We start from the raw sequence: 23,905 nt of genomic DNA on the forward strand, positions 1-23,905 counted from the left end.
AGTCTGGGCTTCCAACTGGTCCTCACTTCCCCTGGTTTAAGACCCAGTACCCTTTGTGTTGTTATGTGCCCCCCCCATTGTTTTTATGAGATAAGTGGTCACACTCTGAATGTTGTCACTTTAAAATGTTCACTTTCTCTTGATTCTTTTAATTGTCAAATTAAGGGCCCTTTTTATCGTTGCAGCTTCAAGCACATTTAATTCCTGGATTGAATCTGAATGCCTTGGGTCTGTTCCCACCCACTTCAGGGATGCCACCGCCCACCTCAGGGCCCCCATCTGCTGTGACTCCTCCCTACCCACAGTTTGAGGTAAGATAACTGGCCTTGGCTTGCTTTAAGGTTGAGAGGGATGTGAGCACAGTCATAGTGTCAGTGCTGACTGAGGAAGACCTTGATGTAAATCCTGGTCCCCAGGTGACCAGTCATCAGTTCAGAGCCACCGTGTGCTTTCCAGTTCTTAGCAGTAGAACCTTTTTATTTGCCCCCTGATAGAATAGGCATGATTACTTTGAAGTTTGGGGATGGTAGAGTTGGCATCATATGTTTTTAAATATCAAAAGAAAAGTTCATCTTACCATGAAAAAAAAAAAGTTAAGTATATGAGGTGATGGATGTGATAATGAGCTTGATTTGATCATTTCATAATTCATATGTATATCAAAACATTGTATTATACATTGTGAATGTATGTAATTTTTATTTGCTAATCATACCTTAATAAAGCTGAAAAAAATTCAAAAAACTAGTTTGGGACTTTGGAGGAGGGCAAAAGAAGTTCATTATTTTTATTTTTTAAAACTTTTACTTTTTTTTAGATTCAAGAGGTACACATGCATATTTGTTTTGGACATATTGTGTAGTGGTGGGGATTGGGTCTCAGGTGACCCATTTTCCAGATAGTGAACATTGTACCCTGTAGGTAGTTTCTGAACCCTTATCCCCCTCTCCCCTCCTCCCTTATTGGTGTCCTCAGGGTCTATTTAATTTCCATCTTTGTGACTATTTCAATCCCATGTGTGCGAGAGAACATGCAGTGTTTGGGTTTCTGTTTCTGAGTTGGTTCATTTGTATGATGATCTCTGGCTCCATCCATGTTGCTGCAGAGGACATGATTTCATTCCTTTTTTGGCTGCCATTATTTAAAAATATTGATGGAAAGGATTTTTTATCTTTGTCACCTGGAAGTTAATGGCTTTGAAAGACTGGGGGGAAGACTACATGTTTTCCATTTTGAATGTTTGTACTTTTTAAACCAATGAGATAAGATAGTTTTGCTCAATTCTGGGGTGTGTGCGTGCGCGTGCGCATATGCAGACATTTATCAGCTTTTGTTTATTTTGTAAAGAGGTATATTATGCAAGAAATGACTCATATTATTCTTGCTTTGCTTTTTAAGAATAGTGTTTCCCTGAAGTAATGGCATGAAACCTAGTGGTAGAATAATTGTAATGCAGCAGATACCTGATGTAATCAGTTTTATTTTGCAAGTAGTTCATAATTCAGTTGCATTATCAATAATTAGTGGTAGATACGCATGTGAAATAAAATTACCATTCTAAGAACTTCCTTCATGCATTTGTTCTTCCATATCTCTCTTCTCATGTGACTTTCTTATTTCCTCTTTTGAGTGGTATCTCCTTTGCTGATTTAGGAAAATGACCAAGTGAAATGGGTGGGGCATTCCATCATATCACTAGCTAGAATAAATATGTGGCATAAAATGACATGGAAATTCTACCGAGAACACAGATTACTGAGACTGTCCATCTTGTATCCGTTTAAAAGTGAGAATTTCCTTGCCCCATCCTTGAGCCCACTAGACTGTTGGGTGTTCTGAGTGTTTGCCTTTCTGCCTTTTCTGTTGGTGACATCCACATCCTTCCCTGCAGTCACCTGCCAATTCTCATATTTTGGGCCTGGGAACCAAATGACACGTCTGAAGTATGAGTTGATTCATTGCGTGCCATGTGAAGGGTCTGATGTGTTTGTACCTTGACGCTCGAGGGCACTGGTGGAATGAACCCTGGGGTCAGAGCCCAGGTAGACCCCAGCTGTGCCTTGACTTTGTGTCACAGAAGGTCAGACTTCTCTCGGCTCTGGGTTTTCCTTACCTGTACAATGAAAAAACTCAGTAAGATGAATGTCTCTAGAGACATTCACGTCAAACATTTCCAGCTTTTACAGGTCAATAGCGGGGACTGGGGGGAAGTGATCCCAAAATAAGAATTTGAGAGTATGTATATGAACTTGACTTTGAATGTGTCCACTAGCTTCTTTATGTTTGCCATAGGGTGGAGTTTAGGGCAGATGTATGTATCGTGTCAGGACTCTAGGGAGTGGTATAATGGAATCCCTGAATTAGGTGATTTCAGGATATTACCCTAAATCATTTACCCAAATAATATATTTGCCTAGATTATATATTACCATGTTTAATTTCTTATTTTACAATCATTAATTGATGATTCGTAACGTAGGCATTAATTACTCCCTGCCTTGAGGGGGAAATATGTTTTTCCCATAGTTCCATTAGAAATATCCCGGACAACATGAAGCAGAATACCCAGACAGAGGGGTGAGGCACAGGTATCATTTTCTAAAGCCCCTCAGATGACTCCCAAGATGGCATCAAGACTAACAACAGCTGCTCTATTTCTTAACTGGCTAAGAACCTGTGCCCCACTTAAATAAATCAAAATCTCAGTGGGAGCAGATAGAAGCTCAGAAACTTGTGGTTTTATAAAAATCATCTGTTTTGCAACCCATTCATTGTCAGGAATTATTCTATCTACCCTATCCTACCTTACCCTTTTTTAAAGGAGATAGGGTCTTGCTGTATTGCTCAGGCTGGCCTCAACCTTGAACTTCTGGATTTAAGCCTCAGACTCCCAAGTAGCTGGGATTACAGACATGTGCTCCCATGCCCAGCTAAGAACTACTACTGTTCTACAAGGAATGTTGACTGGTCTGTGGAGGGGGCACTCCCATGTTTGAGAGATATTCTCAGCAATACCAAAACATTGGAAGAAAAGTTTTAGGGTAAGCACAAACACATACCACTTGTGTACGTTCCTCTTTATACCTTGTTCTGTGCCTTATTATTTATTTATTTATTTTTATGTGTGTATGTATTTTCTGAGTTGGAGTCTCACTCTGTCTCCCAGGCTGGAGTGCAGTGGCACGACCATGGCTACCACAGCCTCAACCTGCATTCTTCCACCTCAGCCTTTCAAGTAGTTGGAACTATAGGCATGTGCCACCACACCTGGCTAATTTTTTAATATATATATTGTAGAGATGAGGTCTCGCCATGTTGTCCAGGCTGGTCTTGAACCCCTGGGCTCAGGCAATCCTCCCGCCTCAGCCTCCCAAAGTGCTGGGATTAAGGCATGAGCCACCACACCTTGCTTTCTTTTTTCTTTTTTCTTGTTAAATTGTAGAAATGAGATCTTGCCATGTTGCCCAGGCTAATTTCAAGCTCCTAAGCTCAGGCAATCCTCACTCTTTGGCCTCTCAAAGTGCTGGGATTATAGGCATGAGCCACTGTGCCTAGCCTACATGCTTTATTTTAAAGAGTGAAAATTCACCCTTGTATCTCTGGACCACCTGTCATTCCAACTCACAGTCAAATATCAGGCCAAAAATCTCAGTGGGATGCTGCCATATGTCTGTTTTCACTCTCCTAAATCTATTCTGGCATGCTATATGTATCAGGATTGGGTTTGGCTGTATGCTACAAGAAAAAAATTGGCTTGAGTGACTTTTCCATTTTCATGAGAAGAGTTCAAGGGTAAATGATGCAAGGCTGGTAGTGGTTTTGACATGTCATTCAGGACTGGTGCTCCTATCTGCTTTGGTCATCTGGCTTAGGATGGTCACTCAAGCTCCAGCCATTGGGTCTGATTTCATCCAGCAAGAAGAATAAAAGGATTGCTCAGTGCAGTGGTGGGCACCTGTATTCCTAGCTCCTCAGATGACTCAGGTGATAGGATTGCTTGAGCCCAGAAGTTTGAGTTCAGTCTGAGCAGCATAATGAGATCCTGTCTTTAAAAAAAAGAGTCAAAATTGGCAGCTCCTCATTTAAGGACCCTGCCTGAGGATAGCTTTTCACACTTTCATTGGCATCACATTGGCCAGAACTTAACACCTAGCTGTGTTTAGCTGCAAGAGAAGCTGGGAAACAGTCTTGGTGGGGGTGGGGGAGCAATGTGCCCATTAGACACAGCGTCTACTGCTAAAGGAAAACAGGTGTTGGGGACATCTACTTGTGTGTCTGCCCCACTGGATTTAGCACATGGTAAGGGAACCTCCAAGAGCCCACAAGGGAGGAAAGTCTTTTATTATAACTTCTCCCCAAAAGAAGATGATAATCTAAATTCATTCTGGAGGAGAAAATTCCATGTTTCAGATTTCCACTTCTGCAGATTATTTTAATCCTAAATAAAGGGAAAACACTATTATTAAGAATATCGCCGGGCTTGGTGTCTTAGCCTGTAATCCCAGTGCTTTAGGAGGCCAAGGTAAGTGGATTGCCTGAGCCCGTGGGTTTGAGATCCACCCAGGCAACTTGAGAGACCTCATCTCTACATTAAATCGAAAATTAGCCGGGCGTGGGAGTGCATGCCTGCAATTCTGGCTACTTGGAAGGCTGAGGTGGAAGGATCGCTGGAGCCTAGTGGGTCGAGACTGTGGTGGCCGGGAGCGTGCCACTGCACTCCAGTCTGGGCTCCGGAGTGAGACTCCAACTCAAAAAAAAAAAAAAAAAAAATTTAAAGAATATCATATTATGTCTGTGGGTGTCAATTAGAGCAAATTCTAATTTCAGATTGCTGTCAGATAATTTTCTGGCTTAATGTGTAAGTTTTGTTTTGGTTTATGACTTCAGGGGGTTGGGGGTGCACATACTTAGTTGGAACTATTTTTAGACTTTGTTCTTTTCATAAACCCCTATCACTGCTGCTTACCTATTACGTGTACCTAGTGGTCACCACTTTTTGAAGTGCAAATGAACTTGTTTTTAAAGTCAGTAGTTAAATTTGCCAAAGTTTCATCCATTTCTTTGATTATCTTTGCTTCTTACATTCTTTTGGCTTCACTTTTCTTCTTGCTGAAGCACATAATATTGTAGGTTTGTGAGGGTCTGTGATGTCATATTTTGAAAAAAAGAATTAGAAAATTAGAGACTGACAGGGATTTGTTCTCAGCACTCTTAAGATATTCTGCCACTGCAGTCTGGTGACTGTACTTGCTAACAAGAAGCTTGCTGTTCCTTAGACCAGAGGTCCCCAATCCCTGGGCCATGGACTGGTACCGGTCCTGTGGTCTGTTAGGAACCCAGCTGCATTGCAGGAGGTGAGCAGAGGGCGAGTGGAGTTCCACCTCCTGTCAGAACAGCCGCATTAGATTCTCATAGGAGCGCAAACCCTATTGTCAACTGAACATGTGAAGGATCTATGTTGCGTACTCCTTATGAGAATGTAACACCTGATGATCCCCCACTCCCTGTCTCCCTCTCCCCCCACCATCCGTGGAAAAATTGTCTTCCACGAAAGCAGTTCCTGATGCCAAAAGGTTTGGGGAACTGCTGCCTTAGACACTATCACAGAGAAGTCTGATTACTTCAGGCTATCTGTTTATCCTTGGTGTCCTGTAGGTTAACAGTGAATCTCTGCTTTTATTTTAAATGTATATTGCCTGCCAAAAGTAGGTTTTGATGGCTAAGTGTTTCAAAGAAACGGGCTCTGTATTTTTCTGTTACTGCTTCCTCTTTCTTTTCGAATTGTTCAGTGTTTCTACTCATCTCTCTTTGTGCCTGCTTTGTATCCTGAAAGCAGGATGATGTGTCTTGTCTTTGGCGAAGTGCCTTGCCTCTGTTCCATTCCAGAACTTTGCCCACGAGTTCTCCCACAATATTCTCTTCTTCCCGGAACCTGCCAGGTTGATTTTTCCATAGAGCCAAAGAGTTAGTTCTTCCAACAGACAAAAAGTCTCTAGTTCCTGCCTAGCAGCTGGCTCATGCAGTCCTTAATTGGCAAACTTCTGGTTTGTAAATGACAGGAAATGCGCCTTTCAGAAATGCTCAAACAGTAGGGAAGAGGGAGTTGGCAGCTAGTGGAGTAGAGCCAGAGCCGGGATTGGCAGAGTGCACGTCGCCTTCGCTGGATGGTCTTGGCAGCCTGCGGTTGGGTTGGCAGAAGTAAGCCCAAGGCTGTTGTCTTCATAATTATGATAGCCTCTTTGGAGTCTTCCCACAAGTCCCCAGAATGATAGTATAACCTGAAAATTGCTAGCTTTCTGCTTATGAAAAACTCAAGAGAGGTGAGCACTGTTTTAGGTATTGGCTAGGTTAAGGTACACTTTCAGAAACAAAATATTTGTAAGAGTTGAATGGAATTTTAGATCATATGACTGTTTCATAGAATCTCTAGTCCTCCTGTTTAAGAATTTTCATCTTGGGTACAGCTCTGTTGTCAGTAAATAATTTCCAAGTCGGTAACTCACTGTACACATTTATTACTCTAAGAGGCCTTGGTTGTCTACTTAGGGAAAGGAACTTTCTTTGCCTTTAAAGGAAAAAAAAGACTTCAATATTTTGTACAGGTCATGGAGTTGAGTAAACTTAGTTTCAGTTCCAGACCAAAACCCATTTAAAAACAAACAAACAGAAACCCAGGAGTGTCTGTTTTACAAGCCACAGGGAAACACTGGCATTCATCCAGGTTCCTGGAGGCTGATCTTGGCTGGCATGCATGTCTCCATGCCTTTGTGATGTCTTAGATTTTGTTCCACACAAAGTAAATACACTTAACCTTACTGTTTGCTCATACTTGTATCTCTTCACGATAGATGATTAGGAATTACTCATTGGCAGACTTCACTAGTTATGCAAACTTTCGGTTGAGCAGCTTTGTTCCTCTGTTATTTCAAGGCATAGCATGGAGTCTGCCAAGAAGTCCAAAGGAAGCTTTGCCGATAGGCATCTGGCAGAGGGCCACTGGGAAGCAGCTTGTGTCCTGTGAATATCCATCACCCCCGAAGAATGTATCAAGAAAAGGATTTGGAAAGAAGGGTTCAGACAATGCAACTGAACATTAACTCAAATGCAAGGAATGTGTAACATGGCCAAGGAGTGCTGATGGGTTTTTCCCAAGCTAGGTCTCAGGGAATTTACATTCACAAGTGAAAGAGACTTATCCTAACCTTTGTTCTGGCTGCTTGGTTTTGCAAGTAAAAATTAAATTATCTGCTTATCTGGGGTGTCCAAATCCTGAAAACATTGCTAATGATGCTGAATCCCACGTAAGACTGAATTGTATGATAGAGCCAGTTTAATGATTGTCAAGTAGACAGGATGTTTATGTGAGCGGCCTTACATTCCCAGAGGAAAGTTTCCTTGAAAAGTAACTTATGGTCAGGGAGATGCTTGGTGGATCTGAAATTGGAGCAAAGGGAATTGGATGATGTTCAGAAATATGTTTGCCAGGCTTCAGACATCTCATGGGTCAACTTTTCTTTAAGATGTTACTGCCAAGACCCTATGTCACTGTCCATCAGTCTAGGCAGCATCTCCTGGTGTAGAAAAGCAGATTACTTCTAATGCCGCTGCTTCTGTTAAATGAGTCATGTTGCTTCTGTTTCCATCCTCGTTTAAGGTGTGTGGAGAACTCCACATCGACTCTGACTGCAGGTGTCTGCCCTGTCCTTCTGTTAGGAGTTGGTCCTTGCTGACCGCCATTCCTTTGCCAAAGCTTCACACAACATTTCTCTTCTGTGTTTTGTTGTTTTTTTCTTTTGAGTCAGGGTTTCTCCCTGGTGCCATCGTGACTCACTGGGGCAGCCTCAGCCTCCCGAGTACCTGGGACTACAGGCGTGTGCCACCATGCCCAGCTACTTTTTTGACTCTTTGTAGAGATAAGGTCTCACCGTGTTGCCCAAATTTGTCTAGAACTCCTCGGCTTACACAATCCTCCCATCTCAGCCTCCTAAAGTGCTGGGATTACAGGTGTGAGCCACCACACCCAGCCTGTTTATTCTTAATCTTCACATTGGATTTATTACCTCTCGTCAGCAAAACAAAAACATGGACAGCCTTTCATCACCATGTCAGAAAGATCACTTTGCTCTTGTCCTTCACAGCGACAGCCTTGGATGTCTTCCAGGCTGAGACACATACTCAAGCCGCACTTGCACTCTGAGGATGATGCTGAGGCTGCGGCTGCTCCTGTAGTGTCCTTTGGGGACATTTAGGAGTTGCTGTCTGGGATCAGTACCAGGAGGAGTTCTTTCTGCTGAGCACATGAATTGTTTCTTTCATAGTCATGGTAAATCATGCAAGTGACTTCAAAAAATTAGCCACTAGGAAACTGAAAGTCAGATTTGCATAATAGTAGCATTTAGGGCTTCATCTTACCTTTATTGTCCAGGTCCCTATGCTCATATTTCTTCACTGCCTTTGTCTTGTCTTTCTAGATGATGTGTATTTTGTAAGCACCATTACAGTTATTTTGGAACAAGGCCCAGGAAACAAATAATTACATAGTCATGATGAGACGCTGTGGGTAAATCTGGGCAAGTGACATGAGTTTTAGTTTAACCATTAAAAAGGTGTTTATCACCCCCCCCCGAAAGTATGTTGTTCAAAAGAACATGATATGGATGTTCTTAGTGAGATAGAATGTTTAGATCCCACTCTTTAAAAAGAAAAAATGGTCAAGATTAACTTAACAGTCTTGATATAAAGGACCAGAATAATGAAATAATGCTAACATTGAGCACTGCTTATAGTCAATGTCAGCATTAATTCAGTTGGCCTGTTCAGTTATAAACAAGAAAGTCCTTAAAGAGAGAAAAGGCATTAAAAAGAGAGAGAGAGAGAGAGATGGCATTTGGTTACTGTATGACACACTGGCTACTGTGAGCTGTAGTGCCTTCCTAATAGAGGGACTGTTCTCCTGGCCTGGAAATAGTGGGTATTGGTTACTGACGAAGAGCCACAGAAGTGATCTGGCCACACTGTGCAGGACAGGCCCCTGTCACAAATCTCCACCATTAATAGTTTAATGGGGAGACACATCTTCCTGTGTGTTTGTTTTGTAGATGCTGTAGGGGGACTTCATTCAGCTGATAACTGCATTAATACCTGCAATGTGTTACATTATTCTGGGGAAGTGGGGGATACCAAAGAACTTTACCAATTTGTAAAGAAGGTGGCACAAAATTGCAGTCATAAAAAAAGAATGAAATCATGTCCTTTGCCGCAGCATGGATGGAGCTGGTGATAATCATACTAAGTGAACTGACTCAGAAACCAAACCAAACACTACTTGTTCTCACTCATATATGGGAGCTAAATAGTCAGAGATATGGAAATAATAGACACTGGGGACACCAATGAGGGAGGTAAGGGTTCAGAAACTACTTCTGGGGCACAATGTTCATTGTCTGCGGAAGGGGCCTCCTGAGACCCAATCCCCACCACTACACAATATGTCCATGTAACAAACACTCATGTATACTCTCTGAATCTAAGGGGGGAAAAAAAAGTGGCACAAATTTAGGACATCTATATACACAAATCCTGAAGAAACAAAATCTGGTGATTAGAGACTGGTAGATAAAGAATATTTCCTGAAGATGAATTTTGGGCTAACTCTTAATGAACATGAGAGACATTGTATTGGGAGGGGGTGAGTGAAGGGTAAAGGAAGAGATAAGAAGAACAGGGTTTAAGTGACTAGAATCATACATTGCTTTATTTTTCATGAAAGTGAAAAACATGATTTGTACTAAAATGATTTTTCCCTTTCTTGAATACATTTATTGACCATGAAATAAATTTATTACCATGGTGATTTTAGAGACTTGTCAATTTTAAATGATTGTGCTCTTTGACCCAGAAGTGCTGTCAACAGAATTTCTTAGAAATATGTGTGACAGTGCACACATACTTAAGTTTAAAAGACTTGATTGCATCATTATGCGAATTAGTGAGAAATAGGAAACTGAACTTTCTGAAAGTCTTTATAAAGCACTCTTAACTGTCAGATAAAGAAGATAAAGGAATTGAAACTCTTTCAGTTCAGTTGCAAAGTGTCTTAAACATGCATAGAATGGGTGTGTGCAGGTGAGAGGACCAACCTATTGCTTTCAGTTCTTGATCTTTGGCCATGCCTCTTCAAAATAGAGAAATTTTAGGGACTCTCTCTGGATGCCCTTTTTGGCATGTTGATGATCAGAGGTTTAAGCTTTTGCCAACTACATCCTAAGACGTTTCTTTCTTTCTTTCTTTTTTAAAGCAAGATTTATTGAGGACAGAAAAGCTTCCACAGTGGGAAGGGACCCGAAAGAGTTGCCCAATCTAAGACATTTCTTTTGACTCATAGGAAGTTGCACCAAGGATAGTCAAGGAAATTGTGATTGGACCAGGGCTGGCAGCCCCTCTTGGAATGACGGTTCTGCCAGGTGTTTTTCTTTGGAACTCTGTGTATATTTTTGGTAACTCTGGGCATATTTCAAAGCATATCTGTACCCGTTGAAAGAAGGGTACATTGTGTGTGTATGTGTGTATGTATGGTTTAGGAGATGAGAGATCAGGTTTGAGTCCTGGCTCCAAAACCAGTCAGTGTGTGACTTTGGGCAAATGACTTAGCCTCTCTAGGTCAGGTTTCTCAACTTTAAAATGAGCATGTTGCCAGTATCTGTCATTTGGATCTGTCATGAGGTGTACAGGTGAGGTTACACACAGCAGGGCAACTCACAAGCAGATCTTGCCGCATGGTTGCTGTGTACCTGCCTACCTCCCCAACAGAGTGATTTTTCTGTCAGTCTGGATTTTCCCTTCACATACTTTTTTTTTTTTGAGTTGGAGTCTCATTCTGTTGCCCAGACTGGAGTGCAGTGGCCGCTCCCGGCCACCACAGCCTTGACCTGCTGGGCTCCGGCGATCCTTCCGCCTCAGCCTTCTGAGTAGCTACCATGCCCGACTGATTTTTGATTTATTGTAGAGATGAGGTCTCGCTGCCCAAGCGGGTCTTGAACCCTCAGGCTCAGGCAATCCACTCACCTCAGCCTCCCAAAGGCATGGGATTACAGGCTGAGCCACCAAGCCCAGCTCCTCACATGCTTTTTACCTGTCTCCACTGCCCTTGTGTGAGAACACGAAGGCAATGTCCACATGTGTCCTCACCTGGAATTCTCTTGGAATGGAATAACTGGAATTCTGTGGACTGAGTAGGAGACTTTTGGTACGGTAACTTGAAAATATTTACCAATTTTAAATGTTTAGGCCCTTACACTCAGCGGTTCTTCTAAGAATGTATGCTACAGAAGTGTTTAAACGGCACAGACACTTATGTACAGAGATTCGATTGAAGCATTACAGTAGTTAAAAATTGGCAACTGTACACACACTGTATGAGATTAAGTCAGCCGTGGCATGTCTAAGAATGTATGCAACAGAAGTATTTAAACAGGGCACAGACACTTATGTACAGAGATTCGATTAAAGCATTACAGTAGTTGAAAATTGGCAACTGCACACACACTGTATGAGATTAAATCAGCTGTGGCATGTCTGAGAGAATACTGTCAGTAGGATGAGGTAGGGAATCTGAATAACACAGGAAGGTCTTCAAGTATATTGTTAGGGTAAAAAAGCAAATTAGAATATATGTGACTTGTAAGTGTGCTCCTGTTTAAAGTTTTAGTGAGCACATTCTTTCCCATGAAACATGTCTTCCTGGTCTTTTCTAGTTTTCTGTTTTCACTGGGTTTTCATCATCCTGAACATTTGGCTTGAAATAACTAATCAATAAAGCTACTTGGGGCTGGGCGTGGTAGCTCACTGCTATAGTTGTCCTAGTGTTTTGGGAGGCTGAAGTGGGAGGATTGCTTGAGCCCAAGAGTTTGAGACCAGCCTGGGCAATGTAGCAAGACCTCGTCTCTGAAAAATTGAGAATTAAAAAATCAGCCAGGCATGGTGGCACATGCCTGCTATCCCAGCAACTCAGGAGGCTGAGGTAGAAGGATTGCCTGAGCACAGGATGTCAAGGCTGCAGTGAGCTATGATAGGGTCGTTGCATTCCAGCCTAGGTGGTAAAGTGAGACCCCACCTCAAAAAAAAAAAAAAAAAAATTGGGTGTGGTACTTTATTTAGGTAATCAGTTGATAGTGGACTTATAAGTTATTTGGTCAGTATACGTTTTCTTGATTAGCCTTGGTAATTTTTGACGTTTTTAGATTTATCATCACACTATTGTATTTTAATTTGTATCGAATTTTTATCTTTAGCTAATTTTATCTAGGTGTCATATGTCCTGTTTCTCATTTCTCATTACTGGTTATTTCTTGTATTCAAAGAACCAGTCTTTTTGTTGTTTCTAGAGTATTTTTGTTTCTAAATAACTTTTTAAAAATTTTCCTGAAGTTTATAGGAAAGAAACTATAAAGACTTAAAATTCTTTTTTTTTTTGGCTGCGTGCAGGGGACTGACTATTGATGGTACATGAGGTGGGGCTACCTAGGGCCTCCTCCTTTCCCCGCCCCCCCATCCTTCAGGGGGTCTGGTGTGGACACCGTAAGGAGGGGAGATTCTTAGTGTGGTCTGGGACTGAGTGTGGCAGGGACTCCCCAGAAGCTGAGGGCTTCTCTCTTCCTCTCGTGCTTTTGCTAGGCCTGGTGGTCCAGGAGCTCTTAACTCCTTGGAGGCCTTGTGGAGGTCCACTATCCTGTTGCTGTAGCCAAATGCATTGTCATAGCAAGAGATGAGCTTGACAGAGTGGTCGGTGAGGGCAACGCCAGCCCCAGCATCCAAGGTGGAAGAGTAGGTGTCACTGTTAAAGTTGGAGGACACAACAACCTGATGCTCAGTGTAGCCCAGGATGCCCTTGAGGGGGCCCTCAGATGCCTGCTTCACTATCTCCTAGATGTCACCATATTTTGTCAGGTCATGACAGACATACTGGTGGTGGGGACACGGAAGGCCGTGCCCGTGAGCTTCCCATTCAGCTTGGGGATGACCTTGCCTACGGCCTTAGCAGTGCCAGTGGATACGGGAGTGATATTCTGGAGGGCCCTGTGGCCGTCGTGCCACAGCTTCCCAAAAGGGTCATCCTCAGTTTTCTGGATGGCAGTGACAGCGTGGATGGTGGTCATGAGTCCCTCCTTGATGCCAGAGTTGTCATGGATGACCTTGGCCAGGGGGCCAAGCAGTTGGTGGTGCAGGAGGCATTGCTGATAATCGTGAGGTTGTTCTGGTACTTCTTGTGGTTTCACGCCCATCACAAACTTGGGGGTGCCAGTGGAGAGGGCAGAGATGATGACCCTTTTGGCTCCCCCAGCCTTCTCCAAGATAGTGAGGATGCCAGCAGACTCCACTGTGATTTAATTTTGGTGGGATCTTGCCCTTGGAAGATGGTGATTGCCTTTCCATTGATGACAAGCTTCCAGTTCTCAGCCTTGACAGTGTCGTGGAACTTGCCGTGGGTGGAGTTGTACTGGAACATGTAGCTGAGGTCAATGAAGGGATCGTTGATGGCAACACTATCCACTTTGCCAGAGTTAAAAACAGCCCTGGTGACCAGGGGCGCAGTATGACCACATTCGTTCACTCCGGCTTTCAACTTCATCATGGCGTCTCAGAAATGCAGCTAGTGCTGCACGAGCGATGTGGCTGTCTGTTGAGTGGGAGGAGCAGAGAGCCAGGACTTAAAATCTTAAAATTGAAAAAAAATAAGTAAACAGTTACCTTAATCTTTAACGATTTAAGATGATAGGAGTTGAGGTTTTTTTGTTTTGTTTTGTTTTGTTTTGTTTTTTTGGAGTCTCACTCCATCACCCAGACTGGAATGCAGTGTGGCGGGTTCATGGCCACCCCAGCGTCGACCTGCTGGGCTCTGGCGATCTTTCTGTCTCAGGCTTCCAAGTAACTGTAACTATAGGCTACCACTCCTGGCTCATTTTTTAATTTATTGTACAGACACAGTCTCGCCAAGTTACCTAGGTTGTTCGCGAATTTGTGGTCTCAGTCTCAGGCAGTCTCCTCACCTTGGCCTCCCAAAGTGCTGGGATTGCAGGGTTGAGCCACCATACAGTTGAGGTTTTTCTTGAAAATTTTAAACAATTTAAGCAGCAGCAGGGATACGGCTCAGCTACTGTTAGAGTAGGAGTGATTTTTTTTTTTACCTGTGGATGTCATAGATGGGAGTCTAGAGGAAAGGAAGAAATGACTCTTTTGCGTTTATTTATTTATTGAGTTGGAGTCTCACTTTGTTGCCCAGGTTGCAGTTCAGTGGCACATTGACGACCACCGCAGCCTCAACCTGCTGGGCTAAGGCAGTCCTTCCACCTCAGTCATCCAAATAACTGGAACTACAGCCCGCACCACCATGCTGGCTAATTTTTTGATTTATTGTCGAGATGAGGTCTTGCCAAGTTGCCCAGTCTGGTCTTGAACCCCTGGGCTCAGACAACCCTTCTGCCCTTGCCTCCCAGAGTGCTGGGATTACAATCATGAGCCACCACGCTCAGCGACAATCACACTTAAATCAACAAGCTTCCTCCCAAATAGTGTGAATAAACAATGACCTGTGGAGTGGCCTCTGGTTCATCTGTGTTGAGGGATCAGTGGTGGCTTACTCATCCATATGTGGGGCTCTGCTGTCGCTATTTGTGCCTCTCTCTGTAGATTGTGGGACCTGATGCTCTGTCCCATACCTCTACTCTGGGCTTAGAGGAAGAAGACGGAACCATCGATGCCACAAGTGATTTTTGCATGGTGAGAGTGGTGATGTTGTATGGTGGACTAACATTAAATGATACAAAACTTGTTTTTACATCTAATAAAGACATCGGAGCCCAGTGTTACTGTTTTTCTTTGAGTAAGATTTTCAAAAACTGCTTAAAATGATCCAGTTTTTTTGTTTTTTTTTTTTTGAATTGGAGTCTCACTCTGTCACCCAGACTGGAGTGCAGTGGCCGCTCCCAGCCACCGCAGCCTCGACCTGCTGGGCTCCGGCGATCCTTCCGCCTCAGCCTTCCAAGTAGCCGGAATTACAGGCATGCACTACCATGCCCGGCTGACTTTTTGATTTATTGTAGAGATGAGGTCTTGCTGCCCAGGCAGGTCTCAAACCCGTGGGCTCAGGCAATCCACTCACCTCAGCCTCCCAAAGGCACGGGATTACCGGCTGAACCACCGAGCCCGGCTGCAAAATGATCCAGTTTTAAAGATGTTCCTAGTCTCTGAGACTTTTGAAGAAGAGCGTTTAGGTTCCAAAATGAGCACATTACACAAGAGTTGTTGGACGGCTGCATGTGTGCATGTTACAGTATTGATGGGTTAACTTGAGTACTTGGAAGCTGAATTTATAGTATGTCATAGGAGTACAAGAAGGCTCAAGACAGGATCCTGCAAAGTGTTTCTTACCAATTAGTTCACATGTAAGTTGCCTAAGACAAAATGTTTTCCTATACCTGATTAGAAATGTATACCCAAATGTATACTTTTTTTTTTTTTTTAGTTGGAGTCTCACTCTGTCGCCCAGACTGGAGTGCAGTGGCTGCTCCCGGCCACCGCAGCCTCGCCTGCTGGGCTCTGGCGATCCTTCTGCCTCAGCCTTCCAAGTAGCCGGAATTACAGGCACGCGCTACCATGCCCAGCTGATTTTTTGATTTATTATAGAGATGAGGTCTCGCTGCCCAGGCGGGTCTCGAACCCGCGGGCTCAGGCAATCCACTCATTTCAGCCTCCCAAAGGTGCGGGATTACAGGCTGAGCCACCGAGCCCGGCTCTACGTATTTTTTAAAAACAAATGCATATTATGCTTTACTTGGTTTATTCACTTGTGGCTCATCTTAAACTATTTCTTGGCATTAATTTGTCCTTGGAAGTGTTTTTTGACTATTGTTAGAAGGTAAGCAAAGAGTTAACTGCATAAACACAGTGTGCTGCTTCTGCTCTTTGGAACTCCTCCTCCCCTGGTAACATGACTGACCTTGAATCGACCTTCCTAGGGCACTCTGAACTCTTAAGTAAATGTGTTCTTTAGCCCTGTAAGAATGACTGCTTGAAAAGAGACTCAGGAAGGGCACAACTGACTTGAAGTGGGAAGAAGTGAAGGAATGAGGCATACAGATCAAATTCATTTGCAACTGACCTTCCAGAAGTTAGCCTGCAAAATGTTCTTCAGATTGTTTATGTGTACAATGCAAAGGGAAGGCAGAGATGGAAGGAATAAGGAATTTCATGGAAAAGTGTCTTAGAATGTCCTACCACTCTGGAGAGTTCTTTTCTAGTCCTGTCCTATGCTTGGGTGCAATAAGTATTGAATACCGGTGGTGAGGCTTTACACGATAGAGTCATACATCACGAGACTCAGGAGTTTTGTTCACTGTTTGCTTAAGAAGCAAAACCTATGTAGATGAAGTGTGGAGCTGGTGTCCTTGAATGCTGTCATATTTGTGGGTGTGTAGCTCGCAATTTCATTTACTTGTTAAGAATCTACCTTGATGGTGGTAGGGGAAGTCTTACTGAATTTTAAATGCAATCTTACCCCTCTATTCTCATAAGGTTTATAATGTCTATGCATCTTTTAAATCTATAACACGGTGACACCTTAAAGTTTAAGAAAATCATGTAGAGAAAAGTGACATTTTAAGTGCCAGTGTTTTCAGGATGAATATATATATATGAGATCTCCTTGATGGATTAGGTAAGCTCTTGCCAATTTATCGTGGTAGTTTCTCCTTAAACTTTCCTAGTCTTCCTGGTCTTTGAGAATGTGCCCATCCTGAAGCCAATGATAACAAAAGACTGATTTGTACCAAGTAAACACACGTGTCCTGGCTTTGTTTTCTAACAGCAGTCAGAAACGGAGACGGTTCATCTGTTTATCCCAGCCCTGTCCGTGGGCGCCATCATCGGCAAGCAGGGCCAGCACATCAAACAGCTTTCCCGCTTTGCGGGAGCTTCGATTAAGGTACTGTCCCACCAGCTGTGGCTCCCCTGGTTCCTTATGTAACACGCAGAACATCAATCTGCTTGCCACTTTGTGCATCGAATTGAATGTGGACGACTATATTAGGGTTACGTAAGGGTACGACAGAAAATCCCAAACGCCAGGTAAGTCAACTTCTCTCCAGAAAAGGTGGCCTGGTAGTGAGCAATCCAGGACCAGAAGGTGGCCCTGCCCCACCACGGAGCTCATCTTCTCTGGGCCTTGTCCCCTCATGGTCCCAGGTGACACTGTCCGGTGCTCTAACAATCAGGCCGGTTGTCCAGCCAGTAGGAAAGGAGAGCATGACAAAGAGCCTTTCTCTAAGGGGGTTTTCTGTTAGCTGCTAAAGGATATTCCTGCCTACATCCATGGCTCAGATCTTGACCAGGCAAAGCTGAGGGGGGCAGCAAGGGAGTGCAGTCTGTGTGGAGTCAGCTAAGCCTTTATGATTGCAGGAGACAGGCTAACAAGTATCGGAGGACAGTTAACGGCATCTGCCATGATAGAGGATGGTGTGAACTGAAGATTCTGAGTTTTGCTGTGCTGAGGCGATATAATATTAAAAGGATGGGTTGTTTTGTTTTAAGGAAAACAACGGTTGACAAAGACTTGATATATTAATAGCTTTCTGTAGGAAAACATTGCTCTATCGGGAGTTTTATTTTGGTTTCTATAAACTTATTTTTAAAAGATACTATTAAAAAAAAAAACCACATAAGTACATTTACCATACAGCCCATAAATCCCACTCCTGGGTATTTATCCAAGAGAAATTAAAACTTAGGTTAACATGTAACCTGCACTCAAATGTTTGTAGCATCTTTACTGATAAATACCCCCAAATAAGAAGAAAATAAATGTTCTTCAACGGGTGAATGGGTAACTTGTAGTTCATCTATATAATAAATATCACTGAGAAAAAGGAATCAACTATTGACAGATGCAACTTGGGAGAAATCTCATGTATTATGCCAAGAGAAAGAAGTCGGGGGCTATATACTGTGTGACTTCATCTACATGGTAAGTCTGAAAAAGGCAGAACTGTAGGGATGGAGACGAAACCAGCAGTTGCCAGGAGTTGGAGGTGGGGACAGGGTTGAAGATGAGGCAGCACAAGGACGCTGTGGTGGTGGCTACATGACTATGCATTTGTTATCTCATAGAACTAGACATCAAAACAGTGGATTCTACTGTATGTAAACTAAATAATTAAAATTCAAAACACAGAAATAGCCCTCATACACTCTTGGAGCAAAGGTTTCAAAATAGGTAAACAGGAAATCCAGCCAAAATAAATAAATTAGTCGAGGAAAAAACACAGTGAAAGATCCAGGGGTGAGCTGGCTTGACTCGCCTGCCAGTTTCCTGACTAACGAGCTAAAAATAAGTCTTTGACATACGCGCACACACACTAAAGAGAGCCTAGTATGTCCTTTCTGGAAGAACGTCAAACGAGCATTTCACAGATAGGAATTGGGTATTAGAGTCTCCGTTTTTATTCCTTATGGCTTTTTCTCATGAGGTCGAAAAATGTTTTTTTCAAAAAGTCTGAAACTGCATAATCGGAAAGGCCTACTGCCACCCTTCATACTTTGATGTGTGTAGGTTTTCATCTGTGTGTGTTACTTTATTAGGCATATAATATTTATTGGGTTTCGCCAAACCATAATCATTCATGTTCCCTTATTTGACATTTAGAGTATTCCTAGTTTTCATACATAGTGTAGTGATAAAGTTCTTTCAAAATTCTTGTAGATAGGCTTATTTCTTTAACATAAGGTGACAGCAGTAGAACTGGTAGGTCTAAGAGCGTGTACTTTTTTCAGGCTTTTGAGAGGTCATGTCCGTTTATGCTCCTGCTCTCTGTGTGAGTGCCCTCGACCCAGCCCTCTGTCACCAATATTGGTAAAGATATTTTTAAAGAAAACTAGCTGGAAAGCTGGAGAATGATATCTTCTTCCCAGGATAATCCTAAGAGCTTGGGCTAAAAGCAAGTAATTATTTGCTCGTCTTATAGACTCAGAATTAGCCAGTGTTCAGCATAATGTAGGAAAATTACCCATTTGGCTTTAGGTAACAAATTGTTAGCAATTTTTTCTGTTTTTCCCCCTCACCTTTTATGTGGTGGTAACACATTTTTTTTTTTTGAACCAACTTATACCAGCAGGTTCCCCAAGCCCTCATACTGTGATTCATGGGGATGCTGGCTTCCTCTTCTAGCAACAATTTCTGCACCACTTCCCCAGTTCAGGGTTTTGAAAGATTTCATATACTCTGTCAAAATAGCAAAGTCTGAGTTTACTTTTCCTCCTGCTCAATTAATGTTAGTTTATTTCATATGTCACTTGAAAAAGCATACTTGGGGGGGGGTTTACTAATACTCTTAGATTTGTCAACTTAGCAAAAAATGTATAAGAACCACTTAAATAAATCAAGAGTTTTCTTTCTAAATTCTATATAAAGGGCTCAGCAATCTAGGTGATATTCAAAAGCAGTGCCCTTAACCACGAAAGAAGAAAAGGTCATGTGGGGCAGTAGCCTTGGAACTTGGAGGTGGAGTCTTCCAGGGTGTGTTACACACATAGGAAGTCCAGGAGGTTCTGATGCAGTGGGCCAAGACCACTCTTTGAGTCCTGCTGGTGCAGTGAACTGGGCAGCGGAGGCAGACCCAGCTCTCCCTCCAGCTCTGCTAGGTTTGAGCAGGGGCCAGGCAACCTGGCGTCTCCAGCCTTCCACTCCCCCATCTGTAAAGTGGAGGTGACACTCCATGGGAATGTGGCGAGGACTGGCTGAGAGACCACGTGTGGAGCTTTCTGGTCAAGCCAGGCGCAGGGTACGTCCACGGGGTATGGCAGGAGCCCTGACTGACCAACCTGCAGGAATTGCTGCCGCTCCATAATTTCCTTCCAGAAGGCCTTTCATGCTCATTTCTGCCAGCCATGTGCAAACGCCAAGCTGGCTGGCCTGAAATTTCCCTCAGTGACACCTGAAAGTGTCGTAACTGTGGTGGATGGTCTGTTACAGATCGCTCCAGCTGAAGCACCAGATGCTAAAGTGAGGATGGTGATTATCACTGGCCCCCCCGAGGCTCAGTTCAAGGTATGTGCTCTAGAGAGTACACAGGGAACAAGTGCGTGTGAAGAACAGTGCTGCCTTTCCTGGAGCTCTGGAACCCGACTTCTCCCTTAAGTACGCCTGATACTCAGGAGAAGAATCAGTGGAAATTAACACCTAAGAGCAGAGTAGAACCAACCTCAAGGTTACAAAGATATGCCAAAAGCCTTTAATTCTGAGAATTCTGTAATGGTCGTTGGGGTTACCTGTCTCTCAGAGGTGGACTTGCTCCGTGCCTTGTTATCATATGTGAAGGCAAGAATTCAAGGCTGAAAGGTACAAACCTGCCTAGTTAATGTGCCTTTGAAACTTGTTCCAAGATTTTCCCCTCCTGTCCCTGAGATGCCCTGACAGTGACTTAAAATGCCCCCTTCTTCCTCTTTCCCTGGATTATCTGTTAGTTCTTGCCCACAGACTCTGCAGATCACTCTAATCCTTGGGATTTTAGAAGTAGAGGTGGCAGGCACTCTCGTAGCATTTGTCCTGGTGTGAACCACTGCACATATCTATCGGGGTTTGAGGGCTTTAGGGGCTGAAATGCCTCCCAGGCTATGCTGAGAGTTGACGTCGCGGAGTGACAAAGAGCAGAGACTTGACAGCCAGGCTGCTGATTCGAATCCCAGCTCCACCATCTACCCTGTGTGACCTTGGGGGCAAGTTGCTTAACCTTTTTCTGACTAGTTCCTCACCTATAAAATGGGGATAAGAGCGTCCACATCCTAAGGTAGGTGTAAGGTTTAAACAATATACAAAAGACTTAAAATAGTGCCTAACACCTAAGTACAAAGTTAGAATCCTCGTGGTGGTCAGCAGACTGGGTGAATCTTACCAGGGTGTTGACAGATTCCAGGTGCAAGCCTTTTAGCATATGGTTTCTCCTGTCATATGCAGTATGGGTGTCTTGTTCATCTTAGATAAAAGCAACTGTTGAATTCCATTATTACTAATTGACCTAAAACCTGTATCTTGGTCCCACCTGCCATTTGGCAGCTGTGTGGGAAGACAACTACTTACCCCTACTTAGCTCTAAAATGGGGCTGATAACAGTGCCTGCCTCTCTCCCCTCCCCCCTCCCCTTTTAAAACCATCACATTTTTTCACTAAAAATCCAAAACTGCTTTCACTTCATTTATAAGAGGAATAGGAAAAAACAAAGGAGGTGCTTTGAGATGTTGGTTTAGTTGGTTAGGCTCACAATTACTTTAAGAAATGTAAACACGGCAGGGCACAGTTGCTCATGCCTGTAATCCCAGCACTTTGGGAGGCCAAGGCGAGAGGATTACCTGAGCCCAGGGGTTCAAGACCAGCCTGGACAACTTGGTGAGATCTTGTCGCTACAATAAATTAAGAAAAATTAGCCAGGCATGGTAACGCACACCTATAGTTCCAGCTTCTAGAAAGGCTGAGGCAGAAGGATTGCCTGAGTCCGGCGGCTGTGGTGGCTGTGATTGTGCCACTGCACTCCAGCCTGGGTGACAGAGCGAGACTCTGACTCAAAATAAAAAATATTTCTTCACAGCAGCCTTGTGGGCCAGGTCCTTCAAATCATAACTCAGAAATATTGAAAATGGCTTCTTATCCTGACCCTTCAGCGTCAGTCACTTTTAGTTGGAAATGTTAAAAAAGATAATCATGAATTATTGCATGTTTTTCCTTGGTGCAGCTTTTACTCGTGTATAACTGGAATTATAAAACTTGTCTTGCAAGTCCTATAATGCTTGTATGAGAGGAAATTCAAACCTATTTCCCTGTGTTGTCTAATGTCCGTGTTTTCTAGTTATCTTAAATGCAACATTTAAGAGAAGCTATCATTGTTACATTTCATATATGTGATGGGTGTTAATTCTAAATGAATGTTTTACTTTAGAGATGTAAGGAATGGTAAGTCCCTTCTCCATGTTTTTTTTATGAATTCAAGAGCTTCTGTTTTGGGGGACGGTGTGTATCTCTGGTGTCCTTTGTGTTAACATCTCCATCAGTGGCCTGAGATGTAAGGATGAATGGAATATAGGGTATCATGATGAATTTTGGTTTTTTGGTAATTCCCTAAAATGAACATTTCTGTACCAGTGAAAATGTGTTGGGTACCTTTGTTTCTGTGGTTTGCCCTGGCAGCTTGTCATATTAGAACCCCTCTCAGGCTGCTTTTTCCTTTGATATATACCAGAGCAAACTAATGGTTGTACCTCATAGAAGAGGTTTCTTGTATATGACTTGTAGTTGTATGCAGTAGATGATAGATTGGCTACAGATATTAGAAGACATATTGGAAGTTACCTTATTTTGTAGCCTCTATTCAAAGGAAAAACCACCTAAGGTTAAGAAACACGTTTGAAGAGAATATATTCGTCTCTGCAGGCTCCCAGCTAGGCAGTTTAGATGTGCATTTGGCTTTTGGTGAGCCTGACTCTGCTGGCTCTGTAGTTCTTAGTCTCTTTTGCTCAAGAAAAATGCAATTATCACAGAAACAGAGTACCACGTGTTCTCACTTATAAGCGGACCCTGAACATTTACCATAATACTATAAGAAAGGGATTGGCAGTAGCGGGATACTCTTGGGGGGGACAATATCTGTAAGGGTACCTGATCTCAAACCATGCAAAGCGGAGACCAGAGGCAGGCCCAAGCTTTACCTGCACAATGTCCACTTGTTGTACCTAATCTGAATTGTACCACACGTCTTTAAAATAAAATATATATTAGGCACCAACAAAGAAAAATGCAATTTATTTCTCATGGCCAACATGAGAGGCTTTACTTTTCAGGACTGGAGTGTGAATGGCCGTTTGCACACAACAATTACTTTAGTGAGGCTAACTATTCATGGCCTTCATTTTTGTCAGAAGAAAATGGCTTATCCTTCTTTCATCAACTGTTCCATTGCTTCCATGATGGGCAGTGGCTACTGTCAAGCTTTCAGAATTCCTGATGTCCCTCTCACATGCCATCTTCAGAAGTCTGTGAAACGCACATGTATCACTGCAAAGGATTATTCCAGATGGATTGGGGCCATCTGAAAATTACTTGACCTTCTGCGTTTCAAACGTGAATGACACTGACAGGCTGTGTTCTCATCTGTAGGCTCAGGGAAGAATTTATGGAAAAATTAAAGAAGAAAACTTTGTTAGCCCTAAAGAAGAGGTGAAACTTGAAGCTCATATCCGAGTGCCGTCCTTTGCTGCTGGCAGAGTTATTGGAAAAGGAGGCAAAACGGCAAGTACCTCAGCAAAACCTGTGCAGTGGTATGAAAGGGAAAGCGTTGAAAGGTACTTAGGAGTTCCAAGTCCCTGACTTTTGGCTAATGTAGAAAAAGCAGGAGCATCTTGAGCAAGGTTTGGAGGAGGTGGCCTTTGGTTCCCGTGTTGGCGCTGGGTGTTGGTGTCAGCTCCTAGGATCACTTTGTGGGAGAAGACTGTCCCATCTTTAATGTAAAGGGCATCTAGCATTCTCTTGACGTGACTTTAGCTTTTTATTTTACAAAAGCTTAATGATATGAATGGAAAAATTGAAAAATTTTTGTCTGTAACTTGTTACCTAACTGAAAAAAGTCAGCAGTTTCCAGTCTTTCCCTAATACATATAGCTTCTAAAGTCATTTTCAAAGCATTTTGAGGTGATTGCACATACACTTTACAATCAGATTCTGAATCAGAAATTGAATCTCATTTTGCCCTTCACTTGTGTAACTGGGCAAATAAGTTTCTTTGGATGAGGCTTAGTTTTTAATTACCTTGAAATGGGGATAATGTTAGTAAGCTCATAGAATTACTACTGGATTAAGTGAAACCTGTAAAGC

At 43.0% G+C, this 23,905-nt stretch overlaps 1 protein-coding gene across 2 annotated transcripts in view; it reads left to right on the plus strand.

Annotated features, from left to right (window-relative positions):
* Nucleotides 1–23,905, plus strand: part of IGF2BP3 (insulin like growth factor 2 mRNA binding protein 3) — a 153,777-nt gene that overhangs the window by 127,114 nt on the left and 2,758 nt on the right. For both annotated transcript variants that reach the window (XM_008066189.2, XM_008066190.2), the window contains 4 exons: nucleotides 186–311; nucleotides 16,862–16,978; nucleotides 20,021–20,095; nucleotides 23,192–23,323. In XM_008066189.2, the coding sequence (XP_008064380.1) occupies nucleotides 186–311; nucleotides 16,862–16,978; nucleotides 20,021–20,095; nucleotides 23,192–23,323 (450 nt within the window). The remainder of the gene's footprint in view (nucleotides 1–185; nucleotides 312–16,861; nucleotides 16,979–20,020; nucleotides 20,096–23,191; nucleotides 23,324–23,905) is intronic.

The sequence above is a fragment of the Carlito syrichta genome, unplaced genomic scaffold, assembly GCF_000164805.1.
Source record: "Carlito syrichta isolate Samal-C Ts95f unplaced genomic scaffold, Tarsius_syrichta-2.0.1 Scaffold308854, whole genome shotgun sequence".
Taxonomy (NCBI): Eukaryota; Metazoa; Chordata; class Mammalia; order Primates; family Tarsiidae; genus Carlito; species Carlito syrichta.